The sequence below is a fragment of the Grus americana genome, chromosome 8 (assembly GCF_028858705.1).
Source record: "Grus americana isolate bGruAme1 chromosome 8, bGruAme1.mat, whole genome shotgun sequence".
In the NCBI taxonomy this organism is placed as follows: Eukaryota; Metazoa; Chordata; class Aves; order Gruiformes; family Gruidae; genus Grus; species Grus americana.
The window spans coordinates 9,157,229-9,181,831 of NC_072859.1; the positions used below are offsets into that span (position 1 = coordinate 9,157,229).

Genomic DNA, 24,603 nt, shown 5'->3' on the forward strand with positions numbered 1-24,603 from the left:
AGGACTCCTACACACACCCCTGTTAAAAGATGGCCTTCTGTTCCTAGATAAATGGGTACATTGCCTCTCTGCGGCTTCCCTGTCAGTTTGTTTTGGAATGACAATAGGTGTGCCTGGGAGCTAGCATTTGAATAGTGAATGTCTTGCTTAAAATGCGTAAGATGGGGATGCATACATTCTTCTCTAATTGCTGGAAATTGCAAATCTGGGCAAAATTTGGAATGCAGCTGCTTGTGTAATTACATCTTCTGTCAGTTGCTATAGCTCAGCTTTATAACCCTTCTAAAATGTCTTCATAGTTTATGGTACAAATAATGCCTCCATTAATACTACTTTGGGATCACCCCCCCCCTCTTGCACTTATTCTCCACCAATTCCATAGGCCTAAGGTTTTTCCTCTTGCTGAACAAGTGTTAGAAATTAATAGTTATATTATGATGCAGTTTTGCTATAGCTATTGTCATTATCGTTAAGCCAAAAGAAATTCTCTGAGTTTCTTACTGTTGCTGGGGTTTAGTTTTAGTAAGAAATACCCATGCGTGTACCTCAAATCAGTTTGATCTGCTTTCAGCTTCAGGTTTTGGCTATGTGCAAACCTTTCCATTTCATGGCCTTATGGAGTAGAAGGTGATGGAAAAGTTGTTAGGTTATCAGCAACTAAGTGTTGGTATCTGCTACTGGTCATTAAATGACAGATAAGATACAGATCACAATTCAGAGCTTAATGAAATGTGTTGTCCCCACTTACACCACCATCACAGTTAGAAAATGGTTGAAAAGTTGGAAAGGATTAAAGGAGAGGTAATAAAGGAATTAATTCAGTCTGTCTTTTTGAGAGGTGAGAAGAGTGTAATTTAACCATGTCAAAGTTATAGCTGGATCGTGTTCTGTAAGTTCCTAGACAGAAGAGGAGTTTTAAGGGTAGAAGACTCTTTAGATGAAAGGTGATGTAAGATGACCCAGTTGCTGAGGTGGAACTCACTGGAAAGGTGCACATTTTTAACCATAAATGTATTTCACTGCTGAAATAATACTGTGATAGGGTACTTTCTTGGTCTTTGGAGCTTGTGTTTAAAAACCCAAAAGTATATGTTTCTAGAAGAGACCCTGTAGCTTACCAAAATGTAGTAGAACGTTGCAGAAATTACTAGGTGAGATACTATAGCCTGCGCTTTGTGGTAGGTTAGACTAATCAAACAGTTTATTATGACTTTAAATCCGTGAATGCGTTAGCATTGGTATTAAATGGGCTATTTCAGAAAAATGTCAAGTCTCTTCGTATACAATCAAGGATCACACAAGAAGAAAGCAACCTCATTTAAGCAGGACAGTGTGGGAAGTGTTCAGCTATTAAAATAGAAAATGACGGTTTCCAGCATTTTTAACTGGTTACTCTTCAGTGTGTAGCAATTGCTGCAGAAAATTAGAAACCTTGAAAGCTTATAGCAAAGAAGCTTGATTCAATGAGACAAGTTTTAGAGAGCTGCAGTACTAACTGTAACTTTCTTAGAGGTTTGAAATTACATTTGGGCAAGTTACTAGAAGACATGAATTTGAAATCAGAGTAAGGTATTTTTTTATAGTAAAACACCTGCTTAGTCAGTGTTATAGTGTTTCCGGAATACCTGATTGCAGATATTGCTTTTGCTTTAACTCAGGGTTTTTTATATAAGCAGCAAATGCCTTTAAATGTTTTTCTGAAGCTTGGGAGTCTGATTTTCTTGGAAGTCACTGTTCAGCAAATGTTTGAACTTCATAGGCTCTGCAGGGTCCTGGCCCCCCAGCTCCATAATTTTTCCCAGAAGTAGGAGCTGCAGGATTTGGTTTTCCATCACTTAGGCATTCACAGCATCCCTTGAAATGGTGCCTTTCTCTGCATCTCTGAGGCTGAATGGGTCACTGTCTATAGCTAAGGAAGGAAAGCATTTGTCATACACTTAACCATTATTGTTCCAAAAAAAAAGCAAACATTTTTCTTAAAAGAAACTGGCCTCCCAGCCCAATTATTATTTGTTTATTGTTAACGTGTAAAGCCCTCACCCTACTTATGTGTGAAAAAGGTTTTATTTCTATGCCTTTAGGGACAGACAAGCACAGACAACACTTGGGTTATTCATAACTTTTCTGTATAGAAAACAGTGACAAATACAGAGAACAACGGCGTTGGCTTGTTCAGTCCTTGCGATTCTCTAATGGTGTTTGAGATGAACTCTGCTCGGACATCTTTCACAGACCATGGGGCATGTTTTTCAGTGCTGCTGTGTGTGCGGTAAGGTGCTGAATGCATGTTGTATAGCCAGTAAATTCTTGTATAGGAGCACAAAGAGGGTGTGGGTGGGAATTGTGGGATCCCCGTGACTATTTTTATAGTATTCCACTTTTATTTAATACTTACAGATCTTTCTGCTAGGCTTAGAGTGGACTCTGCTCTTCCCCCTTCTATGTTATTGATACATTTGCTTATTTCCTTTTGCTCTCTTTCCTTTTGTACTTGGTGCTTTTTTTACAGTGCTGACAAGGAGGGCTTTCTTAGAAGTTGTCTGTAAATCCCTTTATCCTGTTTTCTGTATCCCGGATACTGTCAGCTGGGATTGCAGTTCTGCAAGGTTTTTCTTGGGGGGGTTGGAGGGGATGGAGGTGGAATAAACACTAGAGATAAACTGTAAGACAGCAAAAAGTATAAATAATGGTAATTTATGAAGTGTTATTCAGGCTTGTACTGATTAAAGACAAGTGTTTGCAAGGTTCAGCCCTTGGACTGATCTGGATTCCAATCTGGAAACTGAAAATTCCTTAAACTAGCCTTAATTTACAGTGCCTGGTTTCCAGCGCTCAGCTGTCAGGATTTCTGCGCAGCATCCGTGCTGCCAGTCTCTGAGCGATGCCAATGTCTCCATGCTTATCCCGCTTTCATTTTTTACTTATAGATCTTTATCTATAATTGATGCTTGCCTATTGAATGAGAGTCTGCTTGGTACACATGCAGACTGAGAGCTCTGGGCAGCTCCTCTAACATGGGGAACACCTCTCTGTGCCTGTGCTTGGGATATTGTGATGTGCCGGGGAGCTGTTTGGAGCCAGGCGGGTGAGTGCACCGGCTGGCCTGGCAGGTCTTTTCTATTTCTGCAGTCTGGCCCCTCATTAATCATATGTTTCCAAGCATGTAATATTTCACTTCACCCTTTTCACCCGGGTACAGGGGGCCATTTTAGACATGATAGGTTTAAAATAAAGCTTGGAAATGAGCTTCCTGTAGGAATAAAAAATTCTGCAAGTCAAATGCTGTTTGATGTTTTCAGAGGAGCTAGATGAGTTTGAAAGGTATTGGGTGATTATGCCCTGATAGCAAAGGCAGTATGACTTGGTGACTTGAATATTGCATCCATTTATATTTCCTAATTTCCTTTCACTCCCCAACTCAAAGACAAGAACTGAGATTTTTCTGTTTGTTCCTTGTGACTCGGAGCACAAAGGAGCAGGCTGCACTGTGTTTTCCAGCAAAGGCAGGCATCGCGGTTTGTAGTATCTGTACAGAATGGCAAGAATAATTTGTATTTCATGCTGTATGCATATGGGGTCTTCTCCCTACTCATAAGACAAATACAACAGAGGAGGAGTGGACAGATAGGACTGGAGGCAGAAAATGTGCCATTTCTTGGCTTGTGCAGTTTGTTTTTCTGAACAATACTGTTGTTATAGCCATTTCTGCAAAACTCCTAGAATAATTCGAAGAGATAGCAATTTAAAAATAATGACATGGTTCTGGTCTCTATCATCCACTTCCAGAGGAGCTCCAACAATTTGGTTTGCTGCTTCTTCCTTGAAGTTGGCAGAACAGTGATCGTAGAATGGAAATGCTCCTATGCCTCCCCCTGCTCTCTTCCTTGAAATAGGTGTTTGGACCTTTCATTGCTGCTGCATTTTAAACTTCATCTCTAGCTAGTGGCTTCCTTCAAGTATGTAACTGAGAGGCAGAGCATTCATTTGCCTTCTGAGGCTTTCGGGTTGCCACGTCAACAAGCTGAAATGTTGACTTCCAGCATTTGTAAGATTGTCACTTTTGTCACTGGAAATTATTTAAATAACGTTATGTGGTTATCCAGATTTCTTAGCATCTCTTTGGGATATCTTGCATGTTTGGTAAAATTCTCTCCAAATAAGTTCATATCCAGCTTGCTTCTTGGCAGAAAAAGAACCGTTTTGTGCCTAATTTTTACAGCACTTTTCATTAGTGAGCTGTTAAAACTCTGAAACAGATCAGCCTCTTGGGGATGTTTGAGCCACATGGAATGAGACACAAAGCTCTGGGAAGCTCATTACCAGCAAGGTGCAGGCAAATGTGAGGGAGCTGAGGAAACCACAGCAGTAATTGTGAAGGGCTGGAAGGTCTCCTCTTAGAGGAGAGATCAAATGAGCTAAATGTGTAGGTCACCTAAGCAGTTGCTAGAAGTAGACCTCCACAAGATGGGCAACTGAAAGACTGGGACTGTCCACATGACAAATTAGCACGTGTCCAGAGGAGGTGAATCTAGATATTACTGTTCTGGCCTCAAAACAGCGGAACATGCAAAGAAACTGGAAGGCAGCTTATTTAAAATGTGTTACCTTTTCCATGATTTGCCTGCTGAACTCATTGCTATGAAATTTATTCAAAGCCAGAGGATTCCCAGGACTGAAAACACCTGAGATAACTGTCTGGATGGAAAGGACAGCCAGTTGTATCTTAGGTTAGAAGAAATTTCAGGGAAGGTAGGGATGAAGAAGCGCTGGGGAAGTTGATCATGTGTGTAGGTGTTGGCAGGCTTGAAGTCTCTCCTATTCATCAGTGCATAAATTAATCCACCGTGGTGGGGACTAAGCCAAGCTTGCCTGCTCAGCCTGTGTTTTGGATGTGCCTCACCTCACTGCCCCTTTGGGTCTCTGGACTGGGCCCACCCATTTCTGTTTTGGCTTGGCCATTTTCCTCAATTAAACCTCAGCCTGAACATTTTTGGAAATGCAGCATCAGTCATGGCACTGTCCCTGGGGAGATGGTAAATGCCTTCCACACTTGATGGATGTCCCACCTGGCTTAATTCCACCACGTCAGGAACTAGAGACCACCTGTCTCTGCCCACCCTCTGGCCGATGTTGGAGACATCTGTTTTATTTTAGTGCTTATTCCTTTGTACATTCCTGTGTGTGATTCTGGCAGCAGCGTCCGTGCACGCCACAACCCTTTGCACTGTGCCAGGTTTGGGAAGGGCAGCACAGGCTGTCTGTCACTTCTGTCCCTTTGCAGTCTGTGATCTAAGATGCAGTACTCCTCTCTGCACTACACTGGCTTGTTGGCTTCTCCTTAGAACATGAAAATTATTATAGTTGCTTTTAGTTTTTAATACCTTTTGAAAACCCATGGTAGTCTTTTAGAAGACTTGTTATTTTAAAGGAAACCATCCGGGAGTACTGGTGTCAGTTTGGCTGCTATCCCGTCCCTAGCACTGGTCGGTGACATGGTGAGGCAAAGAGCTAGGAGGACCCCAGCAGGAGTACTTGCCTCGGTGTACACTCATGGCATCAGTCCATCTGCAGCCCTCGCAGGCCTGGTGAGGACACTTGCATGCCATGGGAGGTTCCTGCTAGCTTATTTGGTCTTGGGAGCGTGAAACCTGGTAGGGTATGTTGACGCTGGAGTGCGCAGAGGGATAGCACACTTCCACGGGCTCAGCTACAGTGACTGCTCTGTTGGGCTGCTGTGAACAGCTAACCAGATCAGTACTCGCCCCAGCGTGCGATATGTGTCAGTTTGAAGATGCTGATTCCTCATCAGCTGATTCCCTCTATGTCTGGCGTGGCTTTTCTCAAAATGCACCAGGTCCCTTTGGGATGAGGTTGGTTCTGTAGAAGTGGAAAAGATTATTATCATGTTGTTGTATTTATTCGGAGAGGATGTGCAGCAGTTGTCAGACAGCACTACGTACCTAATTGGGAATTCAACTTCCAGCTGGTAGATTGAGACTGAAAGGCAGAGCTGTGGGATAGAGACGGGCAGACACAAAATGCTGAGGCTCCTAATCTTTTACAATATGTTTGTTTAATACAAAGTGGTCTGCTGAGATTGTTTTGCAGTGTAGAATAATCATTGTGTGCTGACTAATGGGAGACAGCAAGCTGTTAAAGAGCATCAATTAACCATACAGGAGGAGGTTATTGAGTATTTTCACAAGTGTTGAGGATGTGAAGAGTAAAGAATATTACTTGAAGGTAACCCTTAGAGAATTTTTAGCAATTGAAATCTACAAACCGCAACAAGAGTATTTGTGGACATACATATGGTTGCACAGCTTGCCAGGAAGAACCGTGCAAAAAAAAAAACTCGAGCTAGCTTTCCAACTCCAGATTGTGCTGATATGAAATAAATAGTGCTTTGCTAAACTTGTTCTCTTATTCCATATTCATTATTTTGGAAATTTCCACTGTTACATTTATCTAACGTTGTCCTAGGAAATACCGGTCCTCTTCATAGAAGATGACATGCAGTGCCCTTCTGATACTCAGATGTCAGAATTTGTTATACTTCTGCTTCCCTGACTGCCTAACTGTAAGGCTGTTGTCCTTGTCCTTACAGCTGCTCCTGCTTCGGTATAGTAATTCCTATTCCTGCTATTGCTGTGAGTTAGAACTCAATGCACTTAGTGCTGATAGGAACACGCTCTTCCATCATGTGCCTTGCACAATGGATAATAAAATTCTCCACTTTTGGCCAGTGGAGAGTATGAAAACCTGTGTTTCATTTGGAGTCCTTTTATGCAGCCCTCCTAGTGTTCTGCCTCAGTTTAATGCAAAAAATAAATAACATTTTGTGGACTCTGTTTGCTGAGTGATTTTGTTCTTTGTAAGTAACGGGAAATTTTTCGTATCCTGGATTCCAGTGTTAAATCCACTTTGTGCAAACATAGTTTTCCATTTATTCATTGGCAGTGGGGAGACTAGATAACATTGAATTTATTTTTTCAGTTTTGTTTCTTCTAAAGTGGTTTTAGAGAATTGGACCTCAGATATTCTTTTAGCCAACAGCAAGAGATGTCCTGGGGTTCCTTGGGGATTGTGATAAAGAGGGACCCTTGTCCTTATACAAGGGCAAGGATAGTCTTCTCTCGGCTTCAACTCTTTATTCAAATGCCTTAATCACCAGAGGTCTCCTTTAACAGATGGTTCTGCATCGATAAAGCCTTTAATGTGTTAGGAAAAATTCAGAGAAATTTACTCCTTTTCTGATTTGATTGATTTTCTTAATCTTTTCTGAGCAGAGGGGGAGGGGGACAATAACCCATCAGAAGACTGTGGAGGGGATTAATTACTTGGCTGCAAAACTCATGAAGATATTCTGATGAAAGATGTGGGATGAGTGAGTGAAGCCCTGATGAAGTTGATGTCAGTGTGGAAATTTAACTGTGACTGCAGCCCTCGTGCCTGCGGTGTTTTGCACTGTAAGAGAACATAGTCTGATCCCCTGTATGTCATAAGTGTCTGAATTTGTTTCAGGTGTGAAACCTTCCCTACTGATCTATGGAAAAAAGCCTTTTGTCCGCAGATACGGCAGCTGGTTTGACCCTGAGCAGTTGTAGCTTGGCAGTGGGAGAGGCAGGGAGGGCTTTGCTACCTTAGGAGTCTTGTCCTTGCAGCTGGTGCTGCTTTCAGCTCTGACCGATCTCTGGTGCTTCAGAGAGATGCCAAAATATCCCTGACTTTACAGGGAACTTGTCAAAGCCCTAATATGTGAGATACCACTGTCTTAATGCAGATCTGCAGATCTAAACCCCCAAGGAGTTGTTCAGTCTCACCCGTGGCCAGGGAAGGGAGGGGTTGCAGAGCAGTTTCAAGGCTGGAAGGGGGTATCATTAGCACTGAGCTTGACCTGAGCTGAGCTTTGGCCAAAGGATTTATCCCTGGAGCTGCAATGAAGCATTTCATGGTTCATTATCCTCACAGTAGGAAACAATGTCTTATTCTGAAGCTGAATATCTAACTCAAATTTTCATCCATTTGATCTTCTTAGGGCTTTCTCAGCAATGTCTCTTCTCTCACCACTTTCTTTTCCACTTTCTTTTAGGATCTAAAACAAATGATATATCTGTCTTCATGAATGGAATACTTTGAGCTCTTGAAATTTCATACTATAAGGCTTGTTTTCTGGGCTCTGAGTCATTGTGTGACCTGCCTTTGAATCCTACTCTCTATTTCCCTGTAGTGGTTTTTTTTTTTTAAGTTTGAACTCCAGAACTGCACACAAGTTCCAGGAGAGCTCTGGGCTTTGTACAGGTTGCAGAGGCAGCTTCGCTTTTCTGAAACTTTGCTGCTTTTTGGCTGAGCCGATTTGGCAGCTTGCTGCCGTAGGAGAAACAGAAAACACCGTTGGACCAAGAACTGTTTCCCTGAAGGCCTTAGCAGGGTACCTTACCTCTTCTTGTGGATGTTTCCCAACTGAAAACTACATTTTGAGATGAGTCACTGAATTAATGTTTAATCCACTAGCAAAATTGGTAAGGCAATTGCCATCTTGCAAGTTCTTCAGATCAAATTGTTAGAGAACATTAAATCGAATCCTTTGGAGAAATCCCAGTATAAACAATTGCTTTTATCATCCAGTGTCTGTGATTCTGTCACAAGAAAAGCTTTGTTTTATTGGGCCTATCTTCAGTGAAAGTGTGCTGCCTGGTATTCATTCTGGTCTTAGCCTCCACTTTTTTTGTCTCTGCTCTCTTATTTTCCTTTCCCTATTTGTTACCCAATAATGAGAATAAAGGAATTTCTAGCTTACAGTTCTCATCCCTATGTTTTAGCATTGCCAAGTACAGAAAGCAATTGCAAACTGAATTACTGCTGTTTAGTCATGTGGCAATTAATCTGTTATGACAACGTGGTGGCTTTAAAGCACAATGGTGATGAGGGTCGCTCTGCTGGGTCTCCCTTTTTGCTCTGCGTGTTTTGCTCTGAAGTCAAACCACCCACTCCCCATTAAGAGGGAAGCGTGCAGAGCCCTTGTGTATTAGGCATCAGTGGAGGGGCTAGCAGACTGTGAATCTGCAAACAGATGACTACAGGCAGCTTTTTGGTCACTGAGGCCACTACCTGATAGAAAGCACTGTTAGCATAATTCAGTTTTCACTGCCACACGCTTAGCTTTACACTCACAGTTGGGTCTCTTTGGTACATCCTAGTCCAAACATGACATTTTGTGTAATTTCCTGGTGGGAGGACTTTTTCACAGAAATCTACCATACTTTCCCCTCCCCCTTCTTTTTCTTCTCTCTACAGGTGAAAGCGAGAGAGGAAGAACTAGAGAAGGAGGGGTTCTCTGCCACTGCTAGAAAGATACAGGAAAGTGTCGAACTAAAATTGGTACATCTTTGTGCTCCCAAAAAAAATAAAATGCATGGTCCGTGCAGACTGGTGTTCAGAAGCAAACATCCTGCTAGCAAAACGGGCTTCAGTAGGTCTGTATCCAGGGAGCCTGTTTCAGCTGTCAGTGCTACAGAGGTGATCAGAGAACTGCAAATGAGAGAGGCCAGCCTGGAGAGAGAGCTGAAGCAGCTGCAGCAAGAGTGCAGGCAGAGGCTGGATGAAATTGCAGAAGGGTTGGATGGAGTGATTTGTATTTCCCCTTGAAGAGAGAAAGCTGGACTGAGAAGAGCAAAGGAATAGAATGACTTGATCAGAACACATTGTGCAGCTTGGCATGGGGGAGTGTGAGGTGAGGAACCAAATGCAATTTCTACTTTTTAAGCCCGGAAATTGTAACTTGTTACTGCTTTGACTTGCAGTGGGCCCATAACCTTGGTGGTTCTTTCTGCAGCCCCTTTATTGCTAATCTTGCCAATTAAATTCTGCAGCAGGCCTTGGTGGGAGTTTGTGTAAATCTCCCTTTTATCTTTTGAATTTCTAATTCTTCTGCCAAGCGCTGCACTCTTCTACAGTGCTCAGCTGCTAGGCACGGCATACATTGAGGCTGCGCATTGAAGCACTAATTGCATTCAATATTTTTCAGCAAATGGAAGAGTTCATTAGTCAGAAAAATCCAGGTATGGAAGAACATGCAAAGTACCAAGACTTAGAGAGATTGGAAATGTTTAAGAAAGTGTGCTGGTTTAATTCAGCTGGTTTGCATATTTGTGGCAGCTATAATGCAGTCACCAGAAGGAAAAACAAATGCCCAATAATAAATAAAGCAGCACACAGATTTCATTTACTGGTGTGATGCACTTGAAGTAATTGGGTTCTCAAAGGAAACAAACTAGAAACCCATTGCACTGACTTATGAGTCACAATGAGATAACTTATGGATCTGCTATAGGAAGTTTCTGTAAAATAGAAATACAACATTAACTTCCAAGCTTGAAGAGTCTCCAAGCTCTGTCTTGGGAGGCTTCTTCCCCTGGAACATGCAAACGTTTTTCACTTGGCGTTCATTTCCTACCCTTTTCTGTTTTGCTTTCACCAAGGAATATTTTTATATTCTAGTTGTACACTTTCAGGAATAAATAAATTAAAAAAACAGTTTGCTTTTCATTTGTGGATTTCTATGAGCAACGGGCTTTCCTCCATCTGGATTTCTGTTTACTAACCCAGCTTGGCGGTGTCGCTGATTGCGAGCTGCTCAGGGCTCACTCAGCAGCCAAATGCCAAGGGATCATTAAGGAGCCTCTTTCCAGGCATTGGTAGGATTGCAGCTCTGCAGAGAGACGGTGTGCAGGTGGGAGTGGGTGGACAAGGCTCAGGTCTCCTGGTTTCTGCTGTGCTTCAGATGCTTCCAGACCCTGCTCATCTGCACCACCTGTTCATTCTCACGCAGTTTTTGCAGAAGTGAGTGGCAATGCAAATAGCAGCAGAGAGCCACCTGCGCAGGGCTGCTTTGCCCTGGTTTCACCCTGTTGAATGCAGCATTGCCTGTAAGCCAGGAATAAGCAAGCTCAGTTTAATTATGGGCTGTTTCAGACAGCCTTTCCTCTGTGTGAACCCAGTGGCTCCTTCAAGGACCAAGCTTGGGCAAGGTTGGTGGGAACTGCAGTTCTCAGCCAGACCTCAACTCCAGTCAGCCCTACGCAGATGGGTCAGCTCCTGGGAGCAGGGTGTTTGCGTGTGTTGGCCGAGGCTGTCAGTCACAACCGGTGTGCCTGCTGTGAGCTGGCACTGGGGGTAACAAACATGGTCCTGGAGCAGAAAACCCCAGTGGAGTAGTGAAATCCATCTCTGGGGCAAGTGGCCCCAGGCTGCTGCTTCTGAAGAATAGCCCTGGCCTTAAGAAGCCTGTCCACATGGCTCTGCTTTTCAAACCATCTCTGTAGGTGCAGGGTACCAAGCACTGAGCTGTTTCAAGCTGGTACAGCTTTGGGAGGGTGTTGGCTCCAGGGCTGTGGAAATTCAATGCACAAGAGGACTTATTCAGACACAGATTTCACAGAAAATTATTTATGAATGGGAAAGAAACAGTATATCCTAGAACTAACAAGAGTGGCAGCACCAGTCTCTCTCTCTCTGAACATTTTATATCCTCCTTCAGCTTTTATACAAGGGAATTTTCATATTGCATCACATTCAGGTTTAAAACATTGCCCTCAAAAGATCCTTTGTTCTCCTGGGATTTTCAGCAGAGAAGAGTTGGCAAATATTCTTGAGCAGGGCGAGAGCACTCGGATTCAAGTGTAGGTCTAGCTCCTGCCTTGCTGTGGTCTATCACAGTTGGCTTAATGCTCAATACCATGATGTATTTTGCTGCCATCCACTTAAACTGGCGGTAGTCACTCATGGGATGACTTATTTCCTAGTATCAAATATTTGTTACGGCGCAGTACGTAGTGCAGCGTGCTTCAGTGTTCAGCCAAGGAGACCGGAACTGGCAGCGCCTTTCCCCTGCTTGACCCTGAAGAATTATTTTTCTCTCTGGTGGCATGTAAAAATGATGGTGCTCAGTATGTCTATGTGTGTGTGATGTATAAAAGTGCCTACAGTGAATCGCAGACAGCTGCACTTACCGCATGGCAGAAATCGCTGTACCGAGGTGGCCCTATGGGAAGCTGTCAGGAGAGCCAGCGGGTTGGAGCTGGAGCTGCTCGTCCTCCTGTGTACATCGAGAGGGGCTACAGCCGAAAGCAGTTTAAAAGAAGATCACCTTTCCACCTGTGGTGCTGTCCTGGTGTTGCACGCTTCAGACACCTCATGCAAAGGGCATAGGCAAGTATAGGTTTTATGTTCTGGCACCAATTTCCCACTGCCTTTTGTTTCAGGTACCGCAGATAGTCTGCGGTCCCCTTTGAGGGTCAGCAGGGTGTTTTGAGCTGGCAGTGGTTTTAAAACAAATACCTGCAGCTCCCTCTTCCCTTTGCCCCCCTTCTCAGCACCAGCATGGAGAGCACAAAGCAGGAGGTACTTTAAGGGCTTGGTGCTCTCACACTACATTTTGGAGGGTGGTTTTCCTGTGAAGGCTGCCTTTCAAAAATCACAGCCCCTCCGCAGGAGTTGGACACAAAGGGACTGAGCTGTGGTCGTGCCTCGGTGACTGGTCACAACTTCTGATCGTTTCTGAGGCATATCGATGCATCTGAAATACAGATGCTTTCCAGTCCCTGTGAGCTTGGCGAGGCATCAGCTGTCTGTCCAGTCCTGCTGGGAGATGCTGTATAATAAATACTACTTAAAAGCCTAAGAAAATCATCCCTGGATTAACACCAGCTGCAGTGAGGGCAGTAAAGTGAGCTGGGTGACCACAGTGCCACTTAATGGGATATAACCCAGAAACAAATGGATCTTTGTCACCTCATACCATTACCGTGGCATTCAAAGTGTTTTCCTTTCCTTGTTTAGGCTGACTTCTCTCACCCACCTTTGTAGCCCACTCGCTGGTTTTAAAGGCTGCAATGACCTTCTCGGTCACGAGGGCTTGGCCCCGTGTCAGCAGTTGAAGATGCTGTAGAAGGGGGAATGGCTGCTCTGGGAGACGTGTGGCAACCGGCAACCAAACGACGGGTTGGTCTCTGGCAGATGCTGCGACAGGCGGAAGATGACTCCAGCCGTACATTTCATCCATGGGCTCAAGCATGCTCGGTAAATGTTAAGTATTACTTCACAGAAATTGGAGAGTGTTGTAAACAACCCACTGCAGACTGAAAAGCAAAGATACAAGCTGTTAAGCGGTTTGTCCTTTCCCACATCACCACGCTGGTTGTACATTTCCTTGTGAAAGCAGGAATCTGCCCTAAAATTGTTGGTGGAGTTGAACAGAGAAGGGTGGGTATCTGCTGGGGAAGCTGGGAGAGAGTGGGTCGCCCGCTGAGTGCAACTGGTTGCTGAACCGAAGTGGTGGGGGAAGGCTGGTGGTGATGCTGCCCTAACATCTGGAACGGGCAGCAGCATTTGGTTTGGGTTTTGGTTTTTTGAAGAGGCTACAATAGCAGTTCTCCCTCTTGGTGCATCCTAAAGGGCCTTAGTTTGGTTTGGGTTTGGATCCATGGTTTCTAAGCGATCTCAGGAAGACAGGAGCATATTAGAGCTGATGGCCCATGCTGGAAAAGCAGGAAACCAGGGTTAAATCCGCACCCGCCAGCAATGCCGCATGTGGTTGTGGGTGCACCTGACAAGGGTCAGGCCGTAGAGAGCTGTCCCAGATGTTCACCTGGTGATAGCTCACAGCAAAGCCAGTCTGTAGGAAGCCCCCGTACCAGCTAACCCTCCTCCTGCGGGGCTGGGAGCGCATGGCCTTTTGCTTCGTGCTTTGGTAATGCTTCACTGAAGACAGGCTGAGTTACTGCTGCGGTGTTTAAACCACACTCTTTCTGGTGATGGATTGCTTCTGAGTGTAACCTTAAGAGCAGCTTTTATAGGACTTCTGTGTCTGTAGTTTCTGGTAGTCCAGCACGGAGGTGTTTATAGAAGAGCATAGTTTAACCCGTTTCTCTGATGTAACCGGTGCTTGCTTTCCACACATCTTGCAAGGAAAGTGGAATTAGCCATAAATACTTAATTGGCTGATAACTCTGGCTTGCACTGTGCAGCTAGAAATACTCCTCCCCAAATAACTGAGCATCAATCAGCTTGCAGTCAAAACAGGAGGTTTACTTTGCAAAAGGCAAGCGAGGCATCTGCAGTCACTGCTCCTGACAACGCTGCGCCTGCTGGTAAATAAGGGCTGCAACCTATGTTTAAAAATAAGAGCTGCTGGGAGTAGTGATTTCCAGCACAGAGTGTTTTGGGTTCCCTGTGGGATTCCTCCACCGGCTCCTGCAGGAGGATGAGCTGGTAGCAGTTGGTGTGAGCGTGTGTGTGTATGGCAGCACAGTGCATGCTCAGTGGGAGTTAACACATGCCTGATGATCATGCTTGCTCGCCTCTGCCCCTCAGCCACTTGCAGCGAGAGCTTTGGGGCTTTCACCCTCGCCCTTTGCCTCCTGGAGCCGACTGCTTGCAGCTCTCTGCACCTGCTCTGTGTCCCACCTGCGGCCAGAGCCCTGTCCGTCTCCATCCAAGGGGTTTTGTTCCCCAGCTACCCTGAAAGGGATGACAAGGAAAGCGGAGGTGTGCAGGCCACGGGGACCGTGCAAGCATCCAGTCTTGTGCAATGCAAGCTCCTGGCCCGGGGTGGTGATGCCTGTCCGAGCCCCCAGCTCCGGGGTCCCCTGAGCTTTGTGCAGCAAAACTCTGGCATTCTCGCACCATCGTCCCCTGTGACCAGGCAGCCGTGCCCTGCTAAGCCAAGGAGCTGCAGCAGTCGGGTACCTTCGCTGTTAACTGTGCCATCTTATTTCCCAGCATGAATCTTAACGTCTGGTTTGTTTTCTTCTGTGGGGCTGGAGAGGCCTTTACTCACCAGGAAATACTCCTTGTGCAGGTACATCTAGACGCTGAACGTGAATAAAAGGAGTGCAACACTTTGCAAGCCTGTAAGTAAGGCAGTTCCCCCGACTTTGACCTTTCCTTGCCCGTTGGCTCTCATTTGTTTCACCCTTTTAAAGTGGGAGGCAGAGGGCTGACCTCTCCTCAGTCCTGCAGGACCCCCAGGGAAACGCCTGTGCCTTGGGCAGCGCCGGCAGCCGGGGCAAGCAACCCCTGCGGCTCCCGGGGCTGACGGGCAGCAGGGAGGGACAGCAGCGGCACGGTCCCAGCAGCCAGGCTGGTCTGGGTGGGCAGCCGCGCTGGGAGGGAGCCGTGCTCTCTTGGTGGCTCGTGCTTTGATTTAGCACTGAGTACAGCTAAGAAATATTTGAGCGTTAGGTTTCTAGCGTGGCTGGCTGCCTCAAAGACAAGCAAACAAGGAATTTGCTAGAGTAGCTGTCAAAGCAGGCTCTCAGCCCTCGCTAACGCTCTCCTTCTCCCATCTGACCTTATTAATGCAGCCTGGTTGTTTTGCAAGATGCCTCCTTTGCCTTGCAGCATCCCACAGCCATTCTGGAGGGAGCGGAGCTGCGAAACCTCTGGAAGGACTGAATGGCTCAGTGGAGCACGACCGGAGCGCGGGGAGGGAGCAGGATGCAGGGGCTGAGCCGGTGCGGCAGGACCGTGCCTGCCCTTGAGCTTGTCTTGCAGGAGCCACCAGATGCCCTTTAGGTTACAAATACAAATTTAAGGTAAAAAACTGGTGTTTGCTGCTATTCCGACTGCTCAGCTGGCAAAATCTTCTCTAGCGCTTGGGGGGCAAGTAAAGAATTTTGCTTAATCATGCCTGCCTCTTGGCTTCCACGTGGGATTTGCAGCTTCCCTGGGCCGTGTGCTGCCGGGTGCCGGGGCTGCACTGACAGCCAGGTCCCAGGAGGACGCAGTGCATTGAGGGGTCTGCCCATGGAAAGGGGGCAGGCAGAGGTTTTCTCAGGAGGCTTTTACGTGAAGGCTCCCTGTTGAACGGCGTTGGCCTTGAAGCGTAGCAGGGGAGCTGGCGGGTTCTCCTGCCGCTGTGGCCTCTCTGCATCCCTTGCCGGGGAGGGATGAAAGCAGGGAAAAGCCTGTGCATCTTCTGTAAGCACAGAAATCGCCGCCTCTTGCCCATCGCTCGGCAGTGTCGGGCCCCTGTAATGACTTGGTTTCTCCAGGTTGCACCATTAATGCCGTAAAACGCCGGCTCCTGCTGCGGGTGCAGCCAGGAGCGGGGAGAAGGCTTAGGCTGATGGTGAGCTCCAAAGCGCGGTTCATCCCGTGTCTGGCACAAGGTGGTTTGTGGATCCTGGAGCAGGATTAGCCCCTGGTCTGTGCCGGGAGGAGAGGGTCCTGGGTGGGGTGTTGGGCGTGCGAGGTGTGGGGGAAGTTCACACTGTGCCAGTGCTTCATGGCCCTGAGATGTGGCATTAATTCATTCTGGTCCTGTAAGTAAATGAGCTTTCTAATTAGCTTTTTTAAAAGGATTTTTCTTGCTTGTACTGATTAATATTAAAAATGCTAATATGTATTTTATAATGCTAACCACCCATGAGGAGACCACGCTATCACCCTTGATTAACGCCAGCTTTCATGGCTTTGACATAGCGTCTTCTCTCTTTACAAACACCTTTTAAAAATGCAAGTACCCTGTAAAACCCACAGCCGAGGGTCTGGGCTGCCCAGGGTGCCCGGAGATGTCCTGGCCAAGGCTGCGTGCCCATCCCTCTGCCTGTTGGGTACCACCGCAGGGGACAGGGCAGCACAGCCGTGCGCGGTGACGTCCCCTATCGATCCCCACGTATTTATTTCAGGCTCTTACAGGTTTCCATTTGTATTCTCCCTTTTTCATTGCCACCCTCTCGAGGCCAAGACCAGCAACAAAAGGCATCGTAACAATAAAGCTCAATTGCAAGTTATTTACTTGGCATCGTAGCGTCTGCCAAACAACGATATTAATTTTGTCTCTCAATGAAGGGAATATTCTGCTGATTAGCCACCAGGGCAGCATTTGTTCTAGAAGGCAGCGTTTAATAGGCCTTTATATCACGCTGTAACTCGTATCGCTAAGTCAAGAAGAGCTTTTCATTGATGTGCTTGGGGTCTGCACCTCTGTTGCGTGGCCAGGCAGGTGGCTCACGGCACGGGACGGGCACACACTGGACGCGATTTGGGCTGTAGGTGCTGTGGGGAAGGAGGGATGGGCAGGGCAGCAGTGGGGAGGTATGGCGTCACCCCGAGCTGCCATCCCCCCGAGGGTGCCTTGGGGACGTGCCGCTGCGGTCAGCCCAGCCGTGGGGGTGCACAGCTTTCCCGCTCCCCTGGGAGCTGCAGTGGTGACGGGGCGGGCTCTCAGGGCCGTGGAACTTCCCAGGGAGAAAATGAGAGCGCCCAGGGGGTTGGAGAGCGTGATTTCTGTGACAGTGTGCCCCTGCCCGCCGGCCACGGCTGTGCTCCAGCCTCTGCGGCCGGCAGGGATAGGAAAGGGAGTGATTTATGGTCTTGCTGCTTGGGGGGGATTTTTCTCTCATCCCTCGCCTGTGTTTAATTTTGTTTGGAGATGATGGTGCATTTTAAAAATCTGTCTTGTACATGAGGAGAAGACCTGAGGCTGAAGTTTCCCGGTGCTGCCCTGGTGGTGCTTAACACAGTCGTGCCACGAGTAGTTCATGTGGGGCACGCCGAGCCTGCGCCAAGGAGCTGGTGTGGATGTTCCCTCCCGTTTCAGCTACAGCTCAGCATTACTGCTGCTCTCGAACGCGAGCCCCAGCTAGACGTGCACTTGGCCCTGGGCTGCATCGCCGAGGGCAGCACCCGTGGGTGTCTGAAGCCCACCCGGCAGCTCCCTGCCAGCAGCGCTGCACGTTGCTCCCCTCTCTCGGCACCATTTTCCCAAGCTCAGCAACGCGGCACTCACCTTTGAGCTCCGTGTTCCGGCAGGGACCCTACGGAGCACCGCGGTGCCTGTGACAGAGCCGCCTTCCCAGGGATCCCCCCCAGGAGCGCTTTGAAGCAGCAGCCCCGGGGTCCCGGCGGGAGCGGGTGGGAGCCGGCTTTCCTCCGACGGCTGTGCAGGAGGACGCGAATGCCCCAGGCAATGCTGAGGGAGCAGATGGGATTGAATTTCTAAGGGCAAAGATGCTTTTTAAAATATTTTTTCTATCAGTTGCTCAGAAATTGTTTGTCTCAGAAGAAATGGGTTAGAACAGAGGAAGAAAGAGGGATTTTGCTGTTTTGGCTGCAGGGACTCTGCATGCTAATAAATTATCAAAAGGGCCTGAGTCCCCCTAAGAGTCCTGCTGTAAGAGATGCTCCATCTGCTGCTCATCCCCTCCACTGCCACCTCTGGCTATGGGGATGGGGCCTCTCCCTGTCTCCCCATCTCAAGTAGCAACCCCAGCGAGAAAAAGTGAGGAGGACATCTCCAGGCTGCATCTCCTCTCCTTTCACATGTGGCTCAGGCGTGGAAACCAAGGTGTGTGCTGCTGTCCTGGACCAAGGGCAGCGATGTGTTCTTGAGCGAGGTGAAGCCGGGCAGACCTGGGGTTCTGCCACTGGAACTGTGTGGCCAGGGCGGGATGGTACAGGGTGCTCCGGGGCTGCCTCTACCGCCTTCGTGCCCTGCCAGCCTGACCTAGCGAGGACCGAGCTGCTGCCCAGCCGGGTTCAGCCAGCTCACCTCCTCTCCTGCCCACCCGCTGGGTGAGCTCGGGGAGGTTTCAGTGCCAGCACATAACCCTGGGACACCCGGGGAGACGGTTTAATGCACTTTCAAGTGTGTTTCTGTGCAGAAAGTCCATGTATTTAGGAATGCTTATTTGATAACTTAAGACCTTTCCCTACGCACAAAATCCCCACGGTTGTGTACAGTTCCCAGGCGGAGTCACGCCTCGTCGTGTTCATTTGTTTTGAAGAGGCGGCACAGAATCTGTACTGAAAATTAAGTGATGTCAGCCTGTCTGCCTAATGCATCGGTGCCCGTTCAGCTTGCTGGTTTATCAGCCTCCTGAACAATCTGTGTTTAATTCCGCATCCCGCCTCTCTGCTGGCCTTTGAGACCATCTCACGTGGCTACCAATCAAAGGAAGAAAGAAATTAGGAATTACTTCAAATGGGGCTAAAGTATTTAATCATTTCAGTCTCCGAAATATTCAGTGGAGGGTCTTCTAGATAAGATCCCCCAAATATGGTCCAGTAATATGTAATCAAATAATCGCATGGCCTATTTTTCAGGGCTTTTTTTTTGGGGGGGGGGATACTGCTGCTGTTTGTGCATCCCTCCCAGTCTTACACTCTGCATGGTGACGCAAACGCAAAGGGAAAATCCACGGCATCTCTGCCAGAGCTGCACATCCCCGGTGCCCTTTGGCTTTAGAAATAAACTAATAAAGGATAAAAGGGAATTAAGGGTCTAATGAAAAGGATTATTTTTCCACAGGACAGGCCGTGCGCCATTGTCCCCGTTCCACAGAGCGTCTCTGAGCCTCACTAAGTGTCAAATGAAACGGGCTAATGAAATGGATTAGGATCTTAATAGCACATTTGATTAGTGAAGCTCTCACCTCCGGGCACTCTCTCATGTGTGTTAATGGGCGCTGCGGGGGACGGCTGCCTAAATGAACCGATTAATGGGGAAGAGCTGATGCGGGCTCCCTGCCACGTCGGCCACAGCCGAGCGGTTTGCCCAGGCTGCAGCCCGAGTCCCAGCAGCCCACGGGGAAACCCGTGTTTCTGTCCAGCGTGGGGAAAGTGCACTTTGTGTGGAACAGAAAAGAAAAGGGAAAAAAAAAAAGGAGAAATAATATTTTTTTTTAATTTGTTGGGGAAAAAAATGCTCAGTCTGTTCTTAACTTAAAGGACATCACTCTAGGAGGGACTAACATTTTGTGATGGATGGGGATTTATGAGAAGAGCTGCTGTGTTCAGTGTATTCGTGGAGCCCTGTAAGAACGTGCCGCAGTAATTCTGAAATACTGGCACACCACCCGGCCTCCCCAGGGGCTGGATGTCGCCAAGGTCTTGGGCACAGGCAGAAATACCTCTGTGTTAGTGGTGCCTTCTGCTGTAATTAATGCTTCCTAGAGTGGCGCAAGGGTGAAATCAGCGTCTTTCACTAATTAACATGATTACGCACAGTCAGCACCCGCTCCCGCCGTGTCCTCGAGGGCCTGGAGGAGGATGCGGCCGGAGCGTGGGGGCTGCGGGAAGGAAGGGACAGCTACTGCCCTGCCTGCACGTTGGGCAATGGAGGGTTAAATACGTTACAGGATGTGAACAGCGATGCGTTTCAGGCTGCATCCGGGGCGCCCGAATAATTCCTTAAGATATTTTCGTAATGTTTCTTATTTCAGTGTCAGGCAGTAAATAATACGGAACCGTAAACAGCTAGGATGCTGTAGGGAGCCAGGAGTTATAAATTGCTGATGCAATAAGCTATCATGTTATCTTAAGGAAAGGATTTAAAACATATAAATGAATAAACAAACAGAGCTGGCCTGTTTATTTTCAGATGGCTCCAGGATTCAGCAGATTACCAAGAAAAGGAGTCTGCAAGCATTCAGCCCTGCACACGGCTGCTGTCTGCTGAGAGCAGGAGTTTCATCATCCCGTCCCGTGAGTTGCCTCTGACTGAGGCCTTTATTATGGTATTTGTCATTTAAAAGCAAAATAGTTGAACAGGTAACCCCCTGACTGCCTTTCACATCGGCTGTTGTGGCAAAGTGCCTTCTCCCCAGAGTTTTCCCTTGTCCTGAACTCTGATGAAATCTCCAAAATTATGTGCCGAGAGGACAACCAGCATCCCCCTGCCCGCATGCTCACTGTGCAGTAGGATGGCTCTGGGTACGATGCTCCTCCCTGCTCCGCAACAGGGTGGAAGGTGCCCTTAAAGGTTTTGGGGAAAATTGCTAAATTTAACAAAGTTGGAGGGGAAATAAAGAAGCCTGGATCTGTTTTTTCTGGAGGCAGATGCTGCTGGTCCATCATCACCCTCTCTGGGTGTCCAGGCTGCTGCACACATGCGGCAGTGGTGCAGCAACCACCAGCAAGAGCAGCCCTTGAGACGCTACCCATGCAGCTTAAACAGGTACAAAACAACTCTCCAGGAGCCTCAGAAAATTAGGATTCAAAGTAAAAGCGGGTTGGAGCCCAAACAGCCCCTCTGTGCCCCACATCCAAGCCCAGGTGAGGGTCCCCAGGCGTCCCCGTCCAGCCCTGCCTGGCATCCCCGCAGGTGAAGGACGTGTCCTGGCATCTGCCTGAGATGCCAGGTACGGATCTCTGGGGGCTGGGAATTGTTTCAGTAATTTGGCTTGCGGTTCGTAACGCAATTAGTCATTGGAGTAATGTTAGCAGTGCCTGATGTCACCGCTGTTTCCATGGCAATGGGCAGATTCCCGCAGGCAGGAGGAGTGTGCGTGTGTGTGTGCATGCGTGTGCGCGCACACGTGGGGAGCCGTGGCATGGCGAGCGCAGGAGAGCAACCAGCCCCGGGCCAGTGCCCGGAGGTTTCCGAGCCATCGTGCCAGCAGTGCCGACGCTGCCGGCGCTGCGACCCCCGCACCCTAGCGCTCCCCTTTGCGCGGCTCTTCCGCAGCAAAGCCCGGGGCGGCTCAGCTCCGGGCGCTAAGGAGGTGACATTCCCGCTCCATCCCCGGTGGTGCTGTCCCTGGAGAAGATGCGAGTCCCTCTGCTTTTTGGCCTGGAGCTGGTGGCACAGGGCCATCCCCAAGCAGAAGGGTCCCAGTCCCTTTGGTGCTGTGTTCCTTGCTGGCTGCTAACCGTTGCACGGGGAAATGGTGGCAGGAGAGGGAATAAACCCAGAGCAGTGACATTGCCCGTGGAAGGGGAGCGTCTCACAGGTGCGAATGCCTGCGGGAGGGACACCCCGTGCTCTGCAGCTGCAGCCCGAGAGCAGAGGGAAGTGACAGGCTGCTTATTAATGACAAATGCTGTTAGAAATGATGTGAAATACAAGGTCAGGTGAATTATGACCTAACTTGTATCATATTTAGGTGTGCCAGCTATATAAGACTATTTATTCTGCTTTTCACCTTAGGCGCTCAGTTGGCACAGAAGTGACGCCTTGCTGTCCAGAGCTTGCAAGACTCCAGGCATCTCCCCCGGTACCTGGAAACCTGCTGGGACAGGAGCAGAGCCAGGCTGGATGCAGAAACAGCACCAAAAGCCCTGCTTAGGAGCCAAAGCGAGCGAGCAAAGGAGCGTGGCCGCATCTCTGCTTTGCAGAAAAGGTCTGCCTGGTCTCTCTCTTTCCTAAATTAACCCCCTGGTGAAGCTGGAAGAGGACCTCTGCCCAACCTGGTTGGTTCCTGGTCTCCTGCTGCCAGCCTGCATGAGGGGTTTGGGAAACCTGTGAGAGCCCGTTTGCATCCCAGCAAGGTATGACAGGCAGGACTTTTCCACCACCTGAGCACTGAGATCTAATTCATGTTGAGGGCAAACTTAGCAAGCTGGTGGAGAGTGTCTGTCGGCAAGGTGCAATGAAGGGAGGGAGCGTAATGCAATTGCTTCATTTGAAGCAATTAGAGCGGAGCAAAAACATGTTTTTATAAACGGACTCGATATCGGTAAGTGATGCACGGCTGCTTTTTGTTAGTGCAGAGTCAAAAAGCAATTTTCCTGTGCGTTAGGGGCAGCGCAGAGATCTAACTTGTTTGCGGTGTGGGCCACGGTGGGAATTTTTGGTCTGCATTGGAATGAGCTGCTCTGTTCTCCAGTGAATTTAGAAACAGGCTGCGGGTGGGGAGAGGGGGCAGCGGGCAGCTCCCAGCAATTGCCGGGCTCTTGATGGCACTTAACGCAGCTCGGGTCACAGCAATCCCGCCTTGGCAGCGTTTGGGCCATTGAGGGGGGGGAAAACTCGGGCCTTGGACCATCCTGTCCTTCCGGGGCATCTTCTGGCCTGGGAACGGCTGCCAGGGCAGGATGCGAGGGGACGCCGGGGCACAGCACGGGATGCTGAGGGATGTCACCGCGCGTTACTTAACTCAGCTCTTGGGAGAAAGGTTGTAAAAAAGGCTGGAAGTTAATCGCATTAATCTGGCCTCGGGATCAAGGCTAGGAGAAGACAGCGTGATGTATTCACTCTGCGGGTCAGGAGATAGCAGCAAGAACAAACCGGCGTGAAAGCGCTGCTGTTTCTTCTGGCACTTCAGAGATGGGGCTGAGGAAACTGATACCCAGCCGAGGGCTTTCGCGTAGCCGAGATTACGTGCCGGAGTCAGAGAGGTTTAAGCTGTTGCCACAACAGCACCTGAGAGCCCGAGGTGTTTCTATACCCGGAGAGAGGAGAATAATAATAATAAAAATGAGGAGCAAGGTAATTAACATGCTAAAATGGACTGAAAGGCCGATCGGATCATTTGCGTGGGAAGCACGGGAATGGTTTGCACCCGGCAAGGTCGCAGACACGGCCAGCTGCCTGCAGAGCCGTCACTGCCTCCCCCTGCCCACACCTCCCGAAAGCACGGCCGACGAGGTGCCAGGCGCGGCCATCTGAGCTGTGCCCCCAAATCCATGCTGGGGGGCAGACGTGTGACGGAGAGCCGACCTTGGAGAGCTGCCGGTGCCGTGGCTGGTGGCTTGGGGGGCTTGTTTGGTAGGGCTGAGCTGCGCGGCGGCGGCTGCCCTTTCACAAGCGCGTGCAGAGTTGTTTTGCAAGGGGCGTTTGTGTTGGCAGCCGATGGAGGGCTGGGGCCAGGAGCTCGCTGTGCACAGATCGCCCAGCCCTGGGCTTCTCTGCGCTGAAAACAAGAGGCAAATATCTGGAGAGCATCGGTAGCAAAGGAGGGAGGCGATCGCACAGTGAGATCGTTAGCTAGAAAAGAAAATGGGGAGCAAAGTGCTTCCTTTTTTGGGACCTTTTCTGTGCTGGCTGCAGGCTGTGGGTGCCCTGTGCGGGACAGCACCTTTGATCAATAGTGCTGGTGCCTCTGTGGCACGGCATGGCACAGCGCGGCACGGCACGGCATGGCACGGCTCGGCTCTCACCCGGCTGGGTGGCTGCACTGTACCAGGCGAGTTCAGAGCTGAGTTGGGTAGGGACCCCGGTCCCTGTCCCACCGGCCATGTCCGTGCAGCTCTGCACAAAGGGACGCGGAGCCGGGGCTGAGCTGGGGGCACCCCACGGACACCCAGGCGGTTACACCGTCCTCGGGGCTGGCGGGCAGACCAGGGTGCGGTGCGAGGCACCGGGAGGAGGCTCGGCGTCTCTGGGACAGCAGCGTCGCGTGATTGTTATCCAGTCTCTCGTGCTCTCATCCCAGAGCACCTATGCTGACAGCCCTGGTTTAAAAGTCACAGGCTGTGAGATTAATTGGGCTGTCAATTCTTTTTCTAGCAAATGAACTATCTAGAGAGTCTTTTCCAAGGTCCTGTTTTCAGCGGGCAGAGATGTCATTTCAATATTTGGCGAGAAAGATAGACGGCAGCTTTGTGAAACACAACGTATATCTTACTTGCTCTGTTTTAAACCTGGAGCTAATTGGAGCAAGCCTTAATGGCCAAGGAGCCAGTGTGTTTGATTGCTTGGAGTTGGTTACTCCATAGCTGTAGGGTGAGCCGAGCCCTAATCGATGCAAGAGCTTTTCTGTGGGATGGGGAAAAGAGCAAGACCTCCTGCCTAGAAGGAGAAGTGTGCTCTTTGGTGGGTAATGTACTTTAAATTCAGGCCAAAACTTTTCTCAACTCTGGGGTGTAAATACACTG

At 48.7% G+C, this 24,603-nt stretch overlaps 1 protein-coding gene across 4 annotated transcripts in view; it reads left to right on the plus strand.

Moving 5' to 3' along the window:
- Positions 1-22,254, plus strand: part of TEDC1 (tubulin epsilon and delta complex 1) — an 86,320-nt gene extending 64,066 nt beyond the window's left edge. The window contains exons 8-11 of one of the 4 annotated variants that reach the window (XR_008578113.1): positions 9,298-9,733; positions 12,841-13,080; positions 20,387-20,490; positions 21,935-22,121. Coding sequence is in view for 3 of the 4 variants with exons in the window: in XM_054834181.1 (XP_054690156.1) it covers positions 9,298-9,648 (351 nt within the window). In the remaining variant the exon portion in view is untranslated. Of the gene's footprint in view, positions 1-9,297; positions 10,535-12,840; positions 13,081-20,386; positions 20,491-21,934 lie in introns of those variants that run through there. The other 3 variants (XM_054834185.1, XM_054834181.1, XM_054834183.1) reach the window with 3 other exon arrangements.
- The last annotated feature ends 2,349 nt before the right edge of the window (positions 22,255-24,603 follow it).